At 50.0% G+C, this 16,080-nt stretch overlaps 1 protein-coding gene across 3 annotated transcripts in view; it reads right to left on the minus strand.

Annotated features, from left to right (window-relative positions):
- NEK5 (NIMA related kinase 5) overlaps positions 1-16,080 on the minus strand; it is a 1,893,692-nt gene that overhangs the window by 771,412 nt on the left and 1,106,200 nt on the right. For all 3 annotated transcript variants that reach the window (XM_069639859.1, XM_069639857.1, XM_069639858.1), the window contains one exon: positions 14,902-15,003. In XM_069639859.1, the coding sequence (XP_069495960.1) occupies positions 14,902-15,003 (102 nt within the window). The remainder of the gene's footprint in view (positions 1-14,901; positions 15,004-16,080) is intronic.

Here is a 16,080-nt window from a genome sequence, read left to right on the forward strand (position 1 = left end):
TGAGAGAGGTGTTGTTTGCGAGCAATTTAATCCAAAACAATGAAAGGTGTAAGGAACTCATGGTTGCAACAGTAAAGACAGACACAAGTGATCACAGTTCAAGGGTGTTCATTAAACTGTATGCAGGTTGGAAAAACGCCTAATCTGAACCTAAATCTAAGATGGGAGCAAGCTTGGACCATCAAATGAAAATAAAGTGGCCCTTGTGGCGTCGTATCAAAATAAATAGCCTATACTAAAAAACAACTACTGCCAAATCCATACAACTAAATATAGAAAGAGTGTGGGATAGCGTTTTCAAAAGAAAGAAGTGTTCACATATAATATGTCAGGATGTGAATGGCAGGGGTCTCCCTTCCCCATGTTTTGAGCACGGGATAAGGTGGGTCTCCTGAGCGCAGCACACACTCGAGCCTTCCCAGCACGAGTCGACAGTTCCGTTTCAGCCATCAGGTTTTCAAGGGCCAAGTCTCTCTACTTTCAAATGTCTCTTGCCTTCGAGGGCCTGATGTCTAAGCAATAACAAAATAAAAGTTTGGTTCCTTTTTGTACTTAGGTTGTTGATTTCTCACCCTTGGGTCCCCCTCTTCCGGGAGTAGACCCCTCTCGAATCTCAGACTCCCTCTGTCGGGTTCACTATGGCTTTCCTCTCCTTCACAAATCTTAATGTCTTTTTAAACGGTTCCCGTAGACATTCCTCTACCCACTGTTTCTTGGGACTTTAGACTTTGCCCCTCTTTATCGGGTTCCCTCCTCTAGGTTCACTCTTGCCACTTTTGTTAAACCGTTCACTGTGGACCACCCTCGATCGGGTTCACTTCTGTCAACACACTGTGCTTAGGGACTTCAGGCTTCGGCCCTCTTTGTCAGCATCCTTCTGCCGGGTTCACTCTTGGCAACTTCATCAATCATGCCTTTTCGTAATCATCTGTCGGTCAAAGTCTTTCGAATGTACAGAGGATTTGGCAAGACCCCTGTATGACCACTTTAACTGTTCCTTTACAGCCTTCCCAAGGCATTCTGGTATTTGCAGTTTCACTAAACACAGGATAGACCAGAGTCTCTCGAGTGAGCACCCACGTGGTGCCGAATCCCTCTGCAGCTCGTCTCCCCTTTATTCTTAATAGTTCTTTGAACTTCTTTCAACTTGCTATTTTGCGGCTTTCACTCAACAGAGTTCGGTTTTCAATGGTTCTCCCTTCGACTCACCGGCTGTGATGAACCACTTGGCAGTTGGGAGTATCTGGAGTCAAGGTTGGTACCACGGAGACCAGCGTCTCTTCCCTGCTTGGTTATCAGCGAAAAAGGGTCTCATGTACCGTTGACATCTGCTGCAACACATGCTGGCTATTGTTCACTGCCTTACGATTCCTTCTGCGGAGGGTTCACAGGCTTTGGTCGGAAAGGGCAAGGTTGCTTCTCTCTTTGTCATCCCCTCGGTATGCGCCGTCTTTCTCCTCCACCTGAACTGCCTTGCTGAGTTAGGTTTCACGTTGTATGGTCTGCCTTGCTTGTCGTATACAGTCGTGCTCCACCTTTTATCCCTGTGGGGAAGGGAAAGGGCCTCCAGATGTGTGTGATTCTGGTCAATTGCCTGACTTCGCCTGACCCTTGTATTGGGACATATCAGGTAAACGGCTCTGGTGTTAGTCCGTTGTCTTTCGTGTTGTGCGAAAGTGTTTGTGTCGGAAAAGGGGGCTGGGGTAGTGTTTTTGAATGTCCTACCTGGTAGGATGGGGAAAAGGTATTGGAAGAAGGGGGATACTGCATCTCACCCATCTGTGTCCCACTCCCCAAGGACACCACATCCAGGTGATCCTCCCTCACTAGTCCACCCCCAGGAACTGGATCCAACAGTCCAACAGCCGTGTCCTGGCCACCCAGATGACAAATGGGGCCCTGGTGACTAAACCATCTGACGTGGTGAGCCTTGCCATAGTTTCTACGAATTGTGCCGCCAGTGTGCCGCCAGACGTATGTAAAATAACTCTGAGACGGATTGACTTTTGCATCTACTCCAGCACACTCGACCCAGTGGAATTAAATCCATGATGTCTCATCTAAATCACACATCAGCTTCATCATAAAGAAATTTGTTGTCCTGAAGATGGCCATTTTATTTATTCCTGAATGGATACTTTTTCTCCAAAAGCGTTTAAGCATAACCGCTAGAGTCAAATTTTTCAAATGCGAAAGGAGGACTGATAAAATCGCCACTCTCCCTATTGTATGTTCTATTGTATAGACAGTTGTCTTTTGTGTTTTTCGTGATGCACTACTGTATGAATTTATACTTTTTTTAATATTTATTAATAAAGTAAGATGTATATATATCTTTTTCTCTTGGATTGTTCCAACTGCCTTCTAGTCTCAATGAGCTTCATCGCAATGTGCATTTTTGTGATATGTCTATGGTGTTGTTAAGTTGTATGTGAAGACAATCGGCAATCTCTATTTCCGCCTGGGTTCTAGTAGTGAGGGGTTTTCAATTCACTGTGCTTGACGCACCTCTGTTGCGTCCAGATGGAAGACAGTAAACATGAACATGTCAACTTCATTTCAGAAAACTAAGATTTTTTTCGCGATTTTAATAGAAAATGGTAGAAAGGAACAAGTTACTTACCTGTAACTGTTGTTCTCCAGCATGGGTCTGGCATGGATTCACATGCTCATGAATATTCCCCGTCGTCAGGCTGGGAATCCTCGGTAAAGAAAAATCAGTATCAGTTTCGTTTCTGATCTGTCTTTCGTAGTAGTAACCAATCACTGATCTCTGCGTCATACTGACCACAGCCAATGACTGCCCTCTCCTTAAGCCCCGCCTCTGGCAGCCATCCTCAGATTTGGTAGCACGTGAAGTGGCAGTATGACCAAGTGAAGAGCCGCAGAGGGGTAGGCGGGTGGGTTCGCATGTGAAGCCATGCCAGACCCATGCTGGAGAACAACAGTTACAGGTAAGTAACTTGTTCCTTCTCCAGCATGGGGTCTGGCATGGATTCACATGCTCATGAATAAAAGAATACATAGCAGTACACACATGCACAACCACGGGAGGTGGCAACAGGCTCAACATTAAGCAATAAAACAACTCAACATTAAGCATCTCTTACCTCCTCACCAGGCTCACCTTAAGCGAACAGGTTGCGCAGCACTGCCTGGCCGACCCGGGACTCCTCCCTGGAATCCCGGTCGACGCAGTAGAATTTCGTGAAGGTGTGCGTCGACCTCCACGTAGCAGCCCTGCAGATATCCAGCAGGGGCACACCAGATAGGAACGCCTTGGTAGCTGCGATCGCTCTGGTGGAATGGGCTCTCGGACGGCCGGGCAGCGGTCGGTTTGCCAACCGATGACAGAACATGATACAGCCGGAGAGCCATCTGGAAATGGATGCCTTTGAGAGAGCCTTCCCCTGATTGACAGGTCCAAAGTTCACAAAAAGTTGTGACGTCTTCCGAAAACTCTTCGTGCGGTCCATGTAGAACTTCAGTGCTCTAGCCACATCCAGCGAGTGCAAAGTCCTTTCAGCCGGCGACGGGAAGAAAATAGGCAACACCAAGGGCTTGTTGAGGTGGAAGTCCGACGCCACCTTGGGCATGAAGGAGGGTGTCATGATGCCTACCTCCAAGGAGCCAGACCCGGTCCAGCACCCCCAGAGGCAGACATCATGTTACTTGGGAAAGCCTCAGCAGCCCCAAATAGGGGCCCTTTGGACTCAGTCCTGGCGCCTTTGGCGCCAGGCTCATAAAGGGGAACTTGTGTGTAAGAAGGTGCTTGGTGAAAGACTTACCTGATGCAGACCATGCTGCAACATCCAGACCATCCAGAGGCCTGAATGGGACTACTTTATCTTCAGGACTACTTAACCACACGGGTGTGGTTGGAGGAAGTATACATACCTTTGGAGGAAGGATACATACCTGGAACTACTTTGAAGGCTATTTAAGCCACACCCAAGCAGCAATCCATGCTTCGCGTTGTTCTGCATTTAGCAGCTGGACGCTCACCGTGTCTGCTCCTGCATCCTGGCTTCAGCCACGTCTGTCACCATCCTGGAACACCTGCAAGGGGGAGAAAGGAAGAGAAAAGGAGAGAGAAGACATTTACCTGCTGAATCTGCATCCCGGAATCTTCTCCTCAACGAACCTGCAAAGAAAGACATTTATTTTAAAAGGCGCATCGCGTCGCCCGCTGCAGCGCCGCATTCTACTCACCTTTACCAGGCGCCGCCACGATCATCAGCGACCACCAGGATCCTCTGCCTTTTTTTTCGGTGCCTAAGGAAAAAAGACAAGAACAAAGGTGAGCTAGGGAAGAGAATAGAGAATCCTTAATTTCTACCATAATACTTACCTGCTGGGTTTTCCTTTTTCACATCGGATCGGTGCCTCATCCCTGGCATTTCCGAACCCCGGCCCCTATGGGGAAAGAACACAAACATTAGTGAGTGAATGCATAGACATTATAATAACGCTCATTACAGACTTACCTGAGATTGCACATCTCACTTCGGGTCAGCGCCAATCCTCCGGCATTGCCGTACCCCGGCCCCTATGGGGAAAAAAGAGACTCACCTGAGCTTCCTTCTTCAGTGTCACGGCCAACCGCGGAATCTTTATTCGGCAGCAGCAAAAGAAGCAAAAGACAATTATTATTAAAAGCTTGGACCGGCAATTGAACTTTAACTATATCTTACCGGATTTTCAAGCAATTCTGAACTCTCATCACACCACGCTCCAGTGAAGTAACTGGACCTCAACGCGCCCCTGCTACCGAAGCAGGATGGAGAGCTCATCCTTCCAGACCCTAAGGTGAGAATTCACGGGGAATCATGGAAGGGTCTCGTGGAGGGGAAGAAGGGTGTGGTTGGTTTGAGCATTGTTCCTCCGATCGCTAATACTTCCTTTTCACGCACAGGAGGGTATTTCTGCGAGCCAGACAAGCCAAATTCGAAGGGCCGGTCCATTCCATATTTCGAGTCCTGCGTTTTACCATTGAAGAGGCAACAGCACTCCAAACCAGACCAGCGCCTCCGTGGGAGTCAGGTGAGCGTTACAGAGGGGTGCGTCCTGAGCACTACCCTCGTGTCGTGAAAAGTCAAGTACGGGGGTTTGCAGGAAAGGGCCTGGATCTCTCCCACCCATCGTGCGGAGGTGATGGCCACAAGAAATGCCGTTTTCCACGACAAGAACTTCAACGGAGCTGAGTGCAGAGGCTCGAACGGAGGTCCCATGAGCTTGTTCAGCAACACGTTGAGCTCCCACGCCGGGGCCGGAGCCTTCACCGGCGGGAACGATCTGAACAGTCCCTTCATGAATTCTTTCACCAGCCGATGAGACCACAAAGAAGTCCGTCCCGTGGTTCTGGTGTATCGGGAGATCGCAGCAAGATGAATCTTGATGGAAGCGTGCGCCAGTCCAGCCTTGGCCAGCGTCAGTAGGTACGGCAATACTTGAGGAGCCGTAATCCGTAGAGGTTTAATCTTCTGTGCGTGGCACGAGACAGAGAACCTCTTCCATTTGTGTCCGTAGCATTTAAGAGTTGAGGACGCCCTGGCCTTTGCAAGAACCTCTCTGCAGTCGGCCGGTATGTCGTAACCTCCAAACTCTAATGCTGCAGGAGCCAGGCCTGCAAGTTCAGCGACTTCGGGTCGTGATGGAGGATGGCGCCTCCTTCCCTGGAGAGAAGATCTGCGTCCACTGGCAGCTTGATTGACGGGGACGCTGACAAGTCCAGAAGGTCCGGGAACCATATCTGCCTCGGCCACGCAGGTGCGACGAGGATCATCCTGCACCGTGACTTCTTGAGCTGGTTGATGAGCTGGATCAGCAACGGCAATGGAGGGAACGCGTATAGAAACAGGCCCTCCCAGGGGAACGAGAAAGCATCGCCCATGCTCCTCGGCTGGGGAAACCTGCTGGCGAACCTCCGGCACTTGGAGTTTGTCGCTGTCGCAAACAGATCGATCTGGGGTGTGCCCCACCGTCGGAAGAGGCGGTCCACCAGATCCTGTCGTAGTTCCCACTCGTGGCACGAGCGCAGCTCTCTGCTGAGTGAATCGGCGATGGTGTTTTTTATTCCTGCCAGATGAAACGGCACCAGAAACATCCCTTGGGCGACAGCCCAATGCCACAGATCCTGCGCCTCCTTGGACAGGGCTGGGGATCTGCTGCCACCCTGCTTCCTGATGTAGAACATGGTGGTGGTGTTGTCGGTGAAGATCCTCACCACCTTGCCCTTGAGGGATGGAAGAAAGGACCTGAGGGCCCAAAACACTGCACGGAGCTCCAGGACGTTGATATGGAAGGACTCCCGCGTGCAGATTTTCGGTGTGCGCTCCCCACCCTTCCAGGGAGGCATCCGTGGTCACTGTCTTCTGGTGGCCCGGGGTCTGGAAGTCCATGCCCGCCGTCAGATGCGCGTGGGTGCCCCACCACCAGATCGCTTGTCGGAAACTCTCGTCGAGTATGATCCTGTCCTCGAAGCTGCCCGTCGTCTGGATCCAGCGAGCGTCCAGGAACTCCTGTAACGGGCGCATCCGTAGCCTGCACAGGCGGATGAGATAAATGCAAGAAGACATCATTCCGAGGAGGGATTTGATGGACCTCACCCTGGCTGCGTCCCCAAACCAGCATCCGCTGCACCTTGCCCAAGATGGCCCTCGTCCTTTCCTCCGACGGAGAGGCCAGAAGCACCACTGTGTCGAGTTTCGCTCCCAGAAACAGTGCGTCTTGCGCGGGCACCATGTGGGACTTGGCGTAGTTTATGGAGAATCCCAGGTCCGTGAGTAGTTGGACGGTCCTCGCCGTGTGCTCCGCGGCGAGCTCCCTTGTCTTTGCTCGGATGAGCCAGTCGTCCAGGTAGGGGTAGACGTGGATCCCCTCCAGACGCAGCCGCGCCGCCACCGGTGCGAGGCACTTGGTGAACACCCTGGGTGCCGACCTCAATCCGAAGGGAAGGGCTCTGAACTGGTAGTGACGCCCTTGGACCATGAATCTGAGAAACTTTCGGTGTCCCTTTAGGATGGGGATATGGAAGTAAGCATCCTCCAAATCCAACGACGACAGGAAATCGCCCTCCTCCAGCTGACCCAGGACATCCGGAACTTCTGTGCCTTGATGAATTTGTTCAGTCGTAGTAGGTCCAGGATGGGACGCCATCCTCCTGTCTTCTTCTTCACGAGGAAGTATCTTGAGTAAACTCCGGAGCCCCGAAGCCTCTTTGGGACGAGCTCGATGGCGCCTTTCTTGAGCATCGCCTTTATCTCCAAGAGAAGTTGAGGGACGTGATGTTCCTTCCTGGCCACGGGGGGGACGTGCAGGCACTTCTTTAGAAACTCGAGCGCGTGACCCTGGGCCAGGGCGTCCAGCACCCAACGGTCGGTGGAGATGGACTCCCACACGCTGACGAAGTTCGCCAGCCGGCCTCCCACCGGGATGCTTCGGTGTGGGCCCGACCCCACGGCCAGTTCAGTCCTGCTTCGACGAGGCTTTGCCGCCTTGTCCTCCCTGGCGACGATGGCGGGGTCTGCCCGACTTGCCTCGTCCCCTGTATGCTTCCTGTGACGACGAACGGGACGCTTGACGGTAGGTGGAATATCCGCCGCCGGAACCTTTGGAGGCACCCTGCTTGCCTCCGGTGCTCCGAAAGGGCGGCCGTCGTTGCTGGAAGACACCAAGAGCCCGGCCGTCTCCGTGTCCGTCTTGATGGCTTGCAGGGAATCGTCCACCGTTTTCCCAAACAGGTTGCTCCCGTCGAACGGCATGTCCAAAACTCTGGTCTGCACGTCCTGCCGGAAGTCCATTGCCTTGAGCCATCCACGCCGTCTAAGGCACACGCCGTTGCCCAACTGGCGAAAGCCAGTGTCAGCGATGTCCGTCGCTATCGTAATGGATGCAAAATCTCTAGGGCCTCCGCCCTCTTGTCGTCCGGTAGGAAGTCCAGCAGGGGGGCGATCTTGTACCACAACTCCCTGTCGTAGCGGGCTACGATAGCCAAGGCGTTGGCAGCCTTAATCGTCGTCGCTGCCGATGAGATGACTCTGCGTCCCATCGTGTCCAATTTCTTTCCCTCGCTGTCCGGGGGGGAGGTTGACGTAGAGGCCGATGCCCCCACCCCGCTTTCTTCCTGGCCGCCGCGGAGACGTCCGAGTCCGGGGTCGGCTGTGCCTGAAGGCACAAGGGGGCCGCGTCTGGGACCCGGTACTTCTTCTCGTACCGATCCCTTCTCGCAGGCATTGTGGATGGGTTATTGAGGAGGGCGAAACCCTCATCCCAGATATCGTCCAGTAGAGGTACAGCGAGGACCGTCTTCCTCTTGGTCTCGCGCCGTTGATAAAGGAAACCTTCCTTCTTCTTCTCTTCCGGGCAGAGCTGGAAAAGCTCGGATGCCCTGGCGATCATGGCATGAAACGATCCAATCTCGTCGGGCGGGGAAGCCCGGGGAGGAGGTGACGACGGAAGATCCTCGTCGTAAACTTCGTCGTCTGTGCCCGTCGTGGCCGTGTCCGTCCCCGTATCATCCCCACGGGTCGTGGACGGGGAGGAGGGCTGAGCAGGGCGCGATGGTTGAAAAGGAGGTGGAGGATGAATCCTTCTTCTCTTAGGAGGTGGGCTCCCAGAAGGGCCTGGCTCCGGGTCCCCCGCCGGGAGCGGTTCCTCCGTTGGTGGTAACGGCAATCTCGTCCTTATCTCTGAGCAGAAGGACTGTATAGCCAACAAAATGGCCGCCGAGTTGTCTTGCGGCACTGGTTGAGGGGGTTCCGACGGGCGGTCAGGAACCTCGTCGGCACCCTCGACGTTCTCGTCGTCTCCTTCGTCGGGGTCCCTCCCGACGGGCTGGTCTTCTTCCACGCCAATGCCGTGGCTTAAGACTTCGATCAGCTCCTCTTCAGAGGTAGAGGCCGAATCCACGATGCCTCCTGTCCCCCCTTTTTCTTCTCCGTCGGAGGTTTCACAGGGGTCCTGTCGATGGGCTTGAAAGAGGACTCCCTCTGCGGTGGCAGGGAGACTCTGGGCCCCGAGGTCGCCTCCACTGGTGTAGCCTCCACAGGCTGAGCCAGGGCCGCCGCGACTATCTCGATAGAGGCCTTAGCAGGGTGGATCAAGGCTTTCACCACCTTAGGTGCGCTCACCGCCTTCTCCTTGGGGGGAGGGTCACCGCCTCACTCCCCCTCCGATGGGGCCTTCGAGCTCGAACGGGGCCTCTCCAGAAGCTTCGCCGGGTGCTCGGACTTCCTCTTACCCGAGCCAGAGCGTTGGCTCGTGGTTGATGGCGCCGCGGAGGTTGCGCCCTGCCTGGCAACCGAAGAGCCCGACCATTCGGCGCTCCCGGTGCCAGCGGACTCGCGGTGCTTGGCCTTCTGTTGGGCCCCCGTCGCCGGGGCGCCCTCAAAGGTCTTAGAGAGCGCTCGGACTTCTTCTTTTTCTCACCTGACGGGCTCTTCCCTTCCAGCCAGTTGGCGAGACGCAGATGGCGGTCCTTCATGGTCAGCTCCGACATGTTCCCGCAAAACGCACAGTCCTTCTCCACGTGCGTCTTGTCCTCATGCAGGCAGTAGAGGCAAAGGGAGTGTTCGTCCTCCTTGAAGACATTCTGAAGTTGGCATCCAGGGCAGACCCTGAACAGCTTTCCGGGCGTCGAGCTTCCCTTCTCCTGGTCCATGTCCGAAATGGGCCTGAGAAACTTCTGGAGTCCTCCAAAAGCGTGGCTCGACGAAATCTTCACCCTTGAGGGGCGTAGAAGAATCCGACACGGGTCCCCGTAGATCGGATAAAGAAACGGTGGAGCTTGAGGCTCTTTTGACCGAAAAAAGAGAGAATTTTCTTATGAAAAAGCACGAAAACGCACTAAAGCTCGAGAGCAATAGCACGAGGATCCCAACACTTGAACGTGCAGTAAAAATCTGAGGATGGCTGCCAGAGGCGGGGCTTAGGGAGAGGGCAGTCATTGGCTGTGGTCAGTATGACGCAGAGATCAGTGATTGGTTACTACTACGAAAGACAGATCAGAAACGAAACTGATACTGATTTTTCTTTACCGAGGATTCCCAGCCTGACGACGGGGAATATTCATGAGCATGTGAATCCATGCCAGACCCCATGCTGGAGAAGCAGAGTATATGTACCATCAGATGTGAAATGGAGTTAGTGTGGATCTCATGATAGTTAGAGATATTGCGAACGTTGGTCACCACTTAATGCCACCCAAGGGCCACTAAAAAAGATATTCTGCAAGTTATTCGTCGAATGACAAGGAAAAGTGTTGAAAAAGATACATGATGTGTGATTCTACTGAACATGCCATGCCTGACTAGACAGAACGTTGATTTTGTGGGCACAGCCACAAACCTCCCGCTTTATTCTGGACGCCTGTCTTCATTCTTGGCTTTATATGCATTGGTTTGAGAAAGGTGCTTGAGTAGCACAGGAACAGGATTTAAAGGCTTGACTGAAGAGCATGTTTTACAGTCAGGGTGATGGTCATAGCTATAATGGCAAGTTAGGAAAAGGGACGCTTCCATCTGGATGTTTGTGTAGAAGAAGTTTCAGGAAGCTTAGGATCTCATCCTAAACCTTTAATAGCAGCATGTTTTCTAACTTCCTCATTAGGATCTCCTTATCATATGTATTTAGATGTCTAACCATTGTAGTGTCTAATAACAACTGATGCAGTAAACAATGGCTTTCCATGTGCTGAAAGGTCATGGCTCCTTCAGCCCACCTCCTCCCCTTTTGTGTTAACCCTCAGACTCCTTAGCTGCAGCTAAGGGATGTCATTTTCTTTTTTTTTTAACTTTTTAATACGTTTTTTAAACACATGTCAATGTCATACAATCAGTTAATAACATTCCATCAATTTGCCATCATTAATTTGCTTAGTTACTTTTGCTGTAATAACGCAGTCCCAAAAGTATTAGAGAGCAGTACCGAAAGTTTATCCCAGTGTTCTCAGGACTTTCAAATTACATGATTGATTAGATTGATATATGATATGATATGGTATTTATAACGCGCCTATACACAAGTGGTTCAAGGCGCGACGAGGCAAGGGAGGGGGAACAAAGGGAAGACAGACAACGATTCTACTAGGCCAGATGTCATTCAGATCGTGCAAGTGCATGGGAAGGGGGAAAGGGAAAAGTGCGAGGGGGAAGGGAGAGGGGGGAGGTGCAGTACAAGGGATAGTACAATAAATAAAATAAATAAAAACGGCCAGCAAGTGGCAAGTGTATGGTAAGTGCAGAACATAAGTGCTGGTAGGGGGACTGTTAGGATACAGAAAACAGTCCCCCAGGTGCAGGGGTTGCCAGGGAGGCAGTGCAGGTGGGCAACTGGTGAGCCTGGGCCCAGGATCAGAGGGAGGCCAGGTAGCCAGTGCAGTATCTGCCCGGAAAATCAACAGGGGAGAGGGGGAGTGAAAGCAGAAGCAAAGAGGAAGATTTTGAGGTGCTTCCGGAACCGTAGATGGTTCTCCTCAACTTTCAGGGAGGCAGGAAGGCTGTTCGAGAGGGAGGCCCCTGTCAAAGAGAGAGATCGACCACCAACTCTTTGCTTGGAGAGGCGACTGACCCTGAGGGAGTTGGAGCCGGAAGAGTGAAGAGGTCGAGAAGGAAGATATTTAGGAAGAGAGAGTTGAAGGTATTTCGGCCCCAGGCCCCAGAAGGCCTTGCGGACAATGCAGAGGGTTTTGAACTTAATCCTCGCAGCCACTGGGAGTCAGTGCAGCAATTTCAGCCCTGGAGAGATACGATCCCTGGGCTTGAGGCCAAGGACAAGTCTTGCAGTCCTGTTCTGGATAAGTTGCAGAGAAGGAGAGTAGAGGCAGGCAGTTTTAGATAGAGGCTGTTACAATAGTCCAGCTTAGAGAGAACCAGGGCTCTGGAGACAGTGAGCTTCTGGGGAGATTAGTTGTAGTTCATCCATCCCCCTCTTCCCATTTGTGCCAGATCTTAGCGGCTTTCGCCGGACATCCCGAGCAGTATAAATTCAGAGTTCCATGAACGCACACCCGTTTATGTCGGAGACCCATTGTGCAAAGCTGGGACGGTCCGCGTCCCCCCATTTTCTTGTGATGTTACGTTTCATCAGGTCTATTGTAGTAGATAGGAAAGGTTTCTCATGTCGCCCAAAGCTCTCATCCCGCGAGATATCCCACAATAGTAATTTAGGGTCCATTGGTACTTCCACTCCAAGTACTTCTGAAAGCTTGCTGCAGCATGACTGGCAGAAGGTATGAACCTGGAGCATTCCCATAAGGTATGAATGAATTTGCTTTCTCCCTGTCCACAACGTAAGCAGTTAGGGCTGGTCGCTCTATTCCAGTGAAGCAGCGCAACTCTGGGATAGTATATTCTGTGAAAAATCTTAAGCTGTATCAAGCGCAGTCTGCAGGAGATTGCAATTTCACGTGGGTGCATCATGGCCAGTATTCAGTCTTCTGGATCAATGGGCCCCACACCCCCTTCCCATTTCATCTTGAGGCTAGATAACTCTGAGGATGTAAAGGCTGTGATTAATTGATAAAGTGTGGATGTGACCTTGGTGACAATGGGTTCCAGGAAAACATCAAGTTCTAGTGGCAAGCATCATGGGGCATCTACTGGAAATGGGTGTTTGGTTAGGGCGTGGGTGATCTGCAAAAAGTGGCAATGCTCCATTTGCGTCTCAGTTCCGGGAAGGGCGTAAGGGACCCATTAGTGAGCATATCCCCTACTTTCCTGATGCCTGCTTCCACCCATTCTGACCACATCGGCAATGTATTCACTTCTGGCAGGTTCCTATTGTTCCATAAGGGTGTGCCAAAGTCAATTGCCATCCCAGCCAATATGTCTAGGAGCGTCTTTCCATATATGTGTGGTATGGAGTGGCAGTTTAGGGGTTTGGGGGGTTGTTTCTACCCGTTGGTACAGGTTTGTAATTGGGGTCTTGCCTTGCAGCCCCATGATTTTTGCCCGTATGGGGGGCAGATCCTGGTCCCTGTGTAGGGTATCATTAATAACCGCTATCTGGGACGCCCAGTAATATGATTTGACATGTGGCAGTCCGATTTCGCTCTCCCAGAGTGATCGCTGCAGTGTGGCCAGGGCGATTTGTGGATGTCAGCCTCCCCAGAGAAGGTCCCTAAGGATGTTGTTCATTCTATGGAATTTAGGATCTGGTATCCATAAGGGGAAGTTTTGTATAGCTTAGAGGAAGCGTGGTAATGCAAGCATTTTCTGCTGTTTTAGGTTTCTGACCACCTCTTTAGCGCCAGGAATATGTGACCTTGCTGCTTTCTGACCTATTGTTCCAGTTGGAAAGCTTGTGTGGAATTGGCCTTGTCCATCTGGTTGTGTATGCATTTGAGCTTCCTAGCTGTAGGTCTCTCTAGCCGGCTTTGGGTGAACTGGTGTACATTCAGAGGGATTCCCTATTTGCCACCTCGAGGTGTGCCATCAGGGACTGGGTGGCTACCCTTATCCTCAGAGTTCCCCATCTCCATTTCCTGCTGGAGCTACAGTGGCGTCATCACACACCTCAAAATAAATGTTGCATTACGTTTAATTATGAAAAGTTTAGACAGGTAGGGAGAAAAAGAACACCAGGCCAGGCCCCGGCAGAGCTGAATGAGTACCACCACTTTAAAAATGTCAAAATTTTGGAAAATAAGAAAAGTATGGTACTGCATGACTAAAGCTCTGTAAGCACACAAGGATATTTAAGAGCACTGGCCTACCAATCTGGTACTGAACAGGGATCAGTAGAGTTCTATCTTCTTTCTGACGAGTAGGCAGTTCTCTGTAGTATCTACGATCCAAGCGAAGTGTGATCCCCCATGTGCAGGCATGTTTTGAGAAAATCATGCACCATTTAATATATTGGGAAGATGGGATATACAGCAGAAGTTGACTGACCAATCACAAATGTCTTCCAGGCCTTCAGTGAATCAATACAACTGACAAAATATTAGGCCATGTCTGTTGAAATAATCTATGTACAACACTAATGGTCTTTAAAATGAGCCTGTCTATGCAATGGCAGCCAATAAAGGTGATTGGGGAAGTCACAGAGTGCCAGCACAACAGTCCAGTACATCGAGGAAAGTCCACTATTGACAGCAGGCAATATGAAGAGGTCTGGATGGCATTTGTGCCTCTACTTTGCTGTCCAATTGCAGAACACCAAGTTCCTCCTGCATTCCTTGTACATACTTGTTCACCCGTCTGGAACTGTCTTTTCAGAGAGAGAGAGATTGAGAGAGAAAGCAATATATGTTCCAGTCTACAGGAGCATGTGGCGCTGGTTGGTTACTTCTAGAGTCCTGTGATAAACTAAAGTTTATCAGTATTTATTTCCAAAGACTGAGATAAAAATGTGGGAGAAATTAAATCAATCATATATAGGGCCTGCTTCACAAAGATTTGCACTGGAGTAAATTAGGAAATGCATCGTATTCACGAATCCTTCATCGGTAGAAAATCTGGAGACGCAAGGAACATTCACAAAATGCACTTCCGTGAATCAGATTTGCGAAAACTTTGTGAATCAGATTTGCAAATGAGCATCCCAAAGATGATCCAGGCATCTCCTCATTTACTCCAGTTTAAGGTGTAGCAGATGCAAATCTGAGATGCTCATGGGTATTTCATCATTTTTCAAGTGAAACACTTTGTCTATGAGGTGCAAAGTCCATAGGCACTGCACACTTGTGTGACAATTTAAAAACAATGAAAACCTTCATTCCCACACATTATTGAGAAAACAGGTTTTAAGAAAATATGAAATGGTGTTGACACTGGCAGGTGATTACAGAAATAATGCAGATACAATAGCAAATGCTCCAAGGAGAGTCATGTTTCGTGGTGAAGGAGTGGGCATTGTAGTATGAGATAGCATGGTGACTGAAAACACTGAGGTTTTTACCTGTGCAGGGTCTTCTTCTTTTGATGGGTGGTTATAAGGCACCTCCAATCCAGCATTTCCAGGTTTCTTAATGTATGTTTCCTCTATCCTTTTTGGAGCATCCTGCAATATGCAAAGGTTTCAATCAGCATCGCAAATGGTCATGTAATGGTAAAGATATTGGGCCAAATTCACAATGTTTTGTACTAGAGCAAGTCAGAAAATGCCCTGAGCATCACAGATTTGCTCCTACCATCTTGTACATGATTCACAGAGTCTGAAGATAGAGAAAATCCAGAGATACCTGGAGCATCTCTGAGATGCCCTGGAAAAAGCCTTTGTGAATCTCATTTTCACATGCTCAACTGAAAGACTGCAGGCACCTCAGAAATTGCTCACATTTTAGGCTTTGTGAATAAGGTATAAGGTAGCAGGACGACATCTGAGATGCTCAGGGCATCTCCCGATTTCTCCAGATCAAATGTTTTGCAATTCTGGCCTTGGTTGTTAAGCAAGCATGTAATATTACATTTCGAAGCTAGGAATTGTGTAAAAATGTTAACCATGTATGCCTTTAATATTATAATGAAAACCCCATATGGGATATAAAACAATCAAGTAAAAAAGCATGGATGGCATTTGCAGCATTTCTTTCATCGCTTTCCACTATTTATTTTGAAATTTGTTTACATGTTTTTTTCTTAAGAGCGGGTTTGTCAACAACTTCAACAAAGAACAGAACTTTACATGGGAGATCCCCGAAATGGCACCTTTTGAAGGTAGATGTCCCCACTAAGGTAATGCCCTCACAAGAATTTCAACTGAACACAGGCTACTAATAGAAAATTGGTGGACGAATTGGTGGACGAATTCAGATATTTATTGGTGGACCTCAGAGATCACAAATTGAGTGTGTACACCTCCATGTATCCTCCGGGTGATGAGAATGATTTGCAAGCCATATTAAGGCTTGAAAGTAACAACAACCCTGTGGTCCTTAAAATATTCTCCTTTTTCCTTTATGATATTCCTATTAGGGCATAAGAGGATTCTTGCACCAGATGGGTGAGGGAGCCAATCGAGAATAAAAAATCCCAGGAAATGTCTGCTGTGCTTGTTAGCTCTCTGGCAAGCAGGGTTTCAACAAGTAATGCAGGAAAGCTAAGTGGACATCCCGAGGAGACTGAATCCAGCAATTTA

This window comes from Ambystoma mexicanum, chromosome 7q, assembly GCF_040938575.1.
Source record: "Ambystoma mexicanum isolate Mex_15411 chromosome 7q, UKY_AmexF1_1, whole genome shotgun sequence".
In the NCBI taxonomy this organism is placed as follows: Eukaryota; Metazoa; Chordata; class Amphibia; order Caudata; family Ambystomatidae; genus Ambystoma; species Ambystoma mexicanum.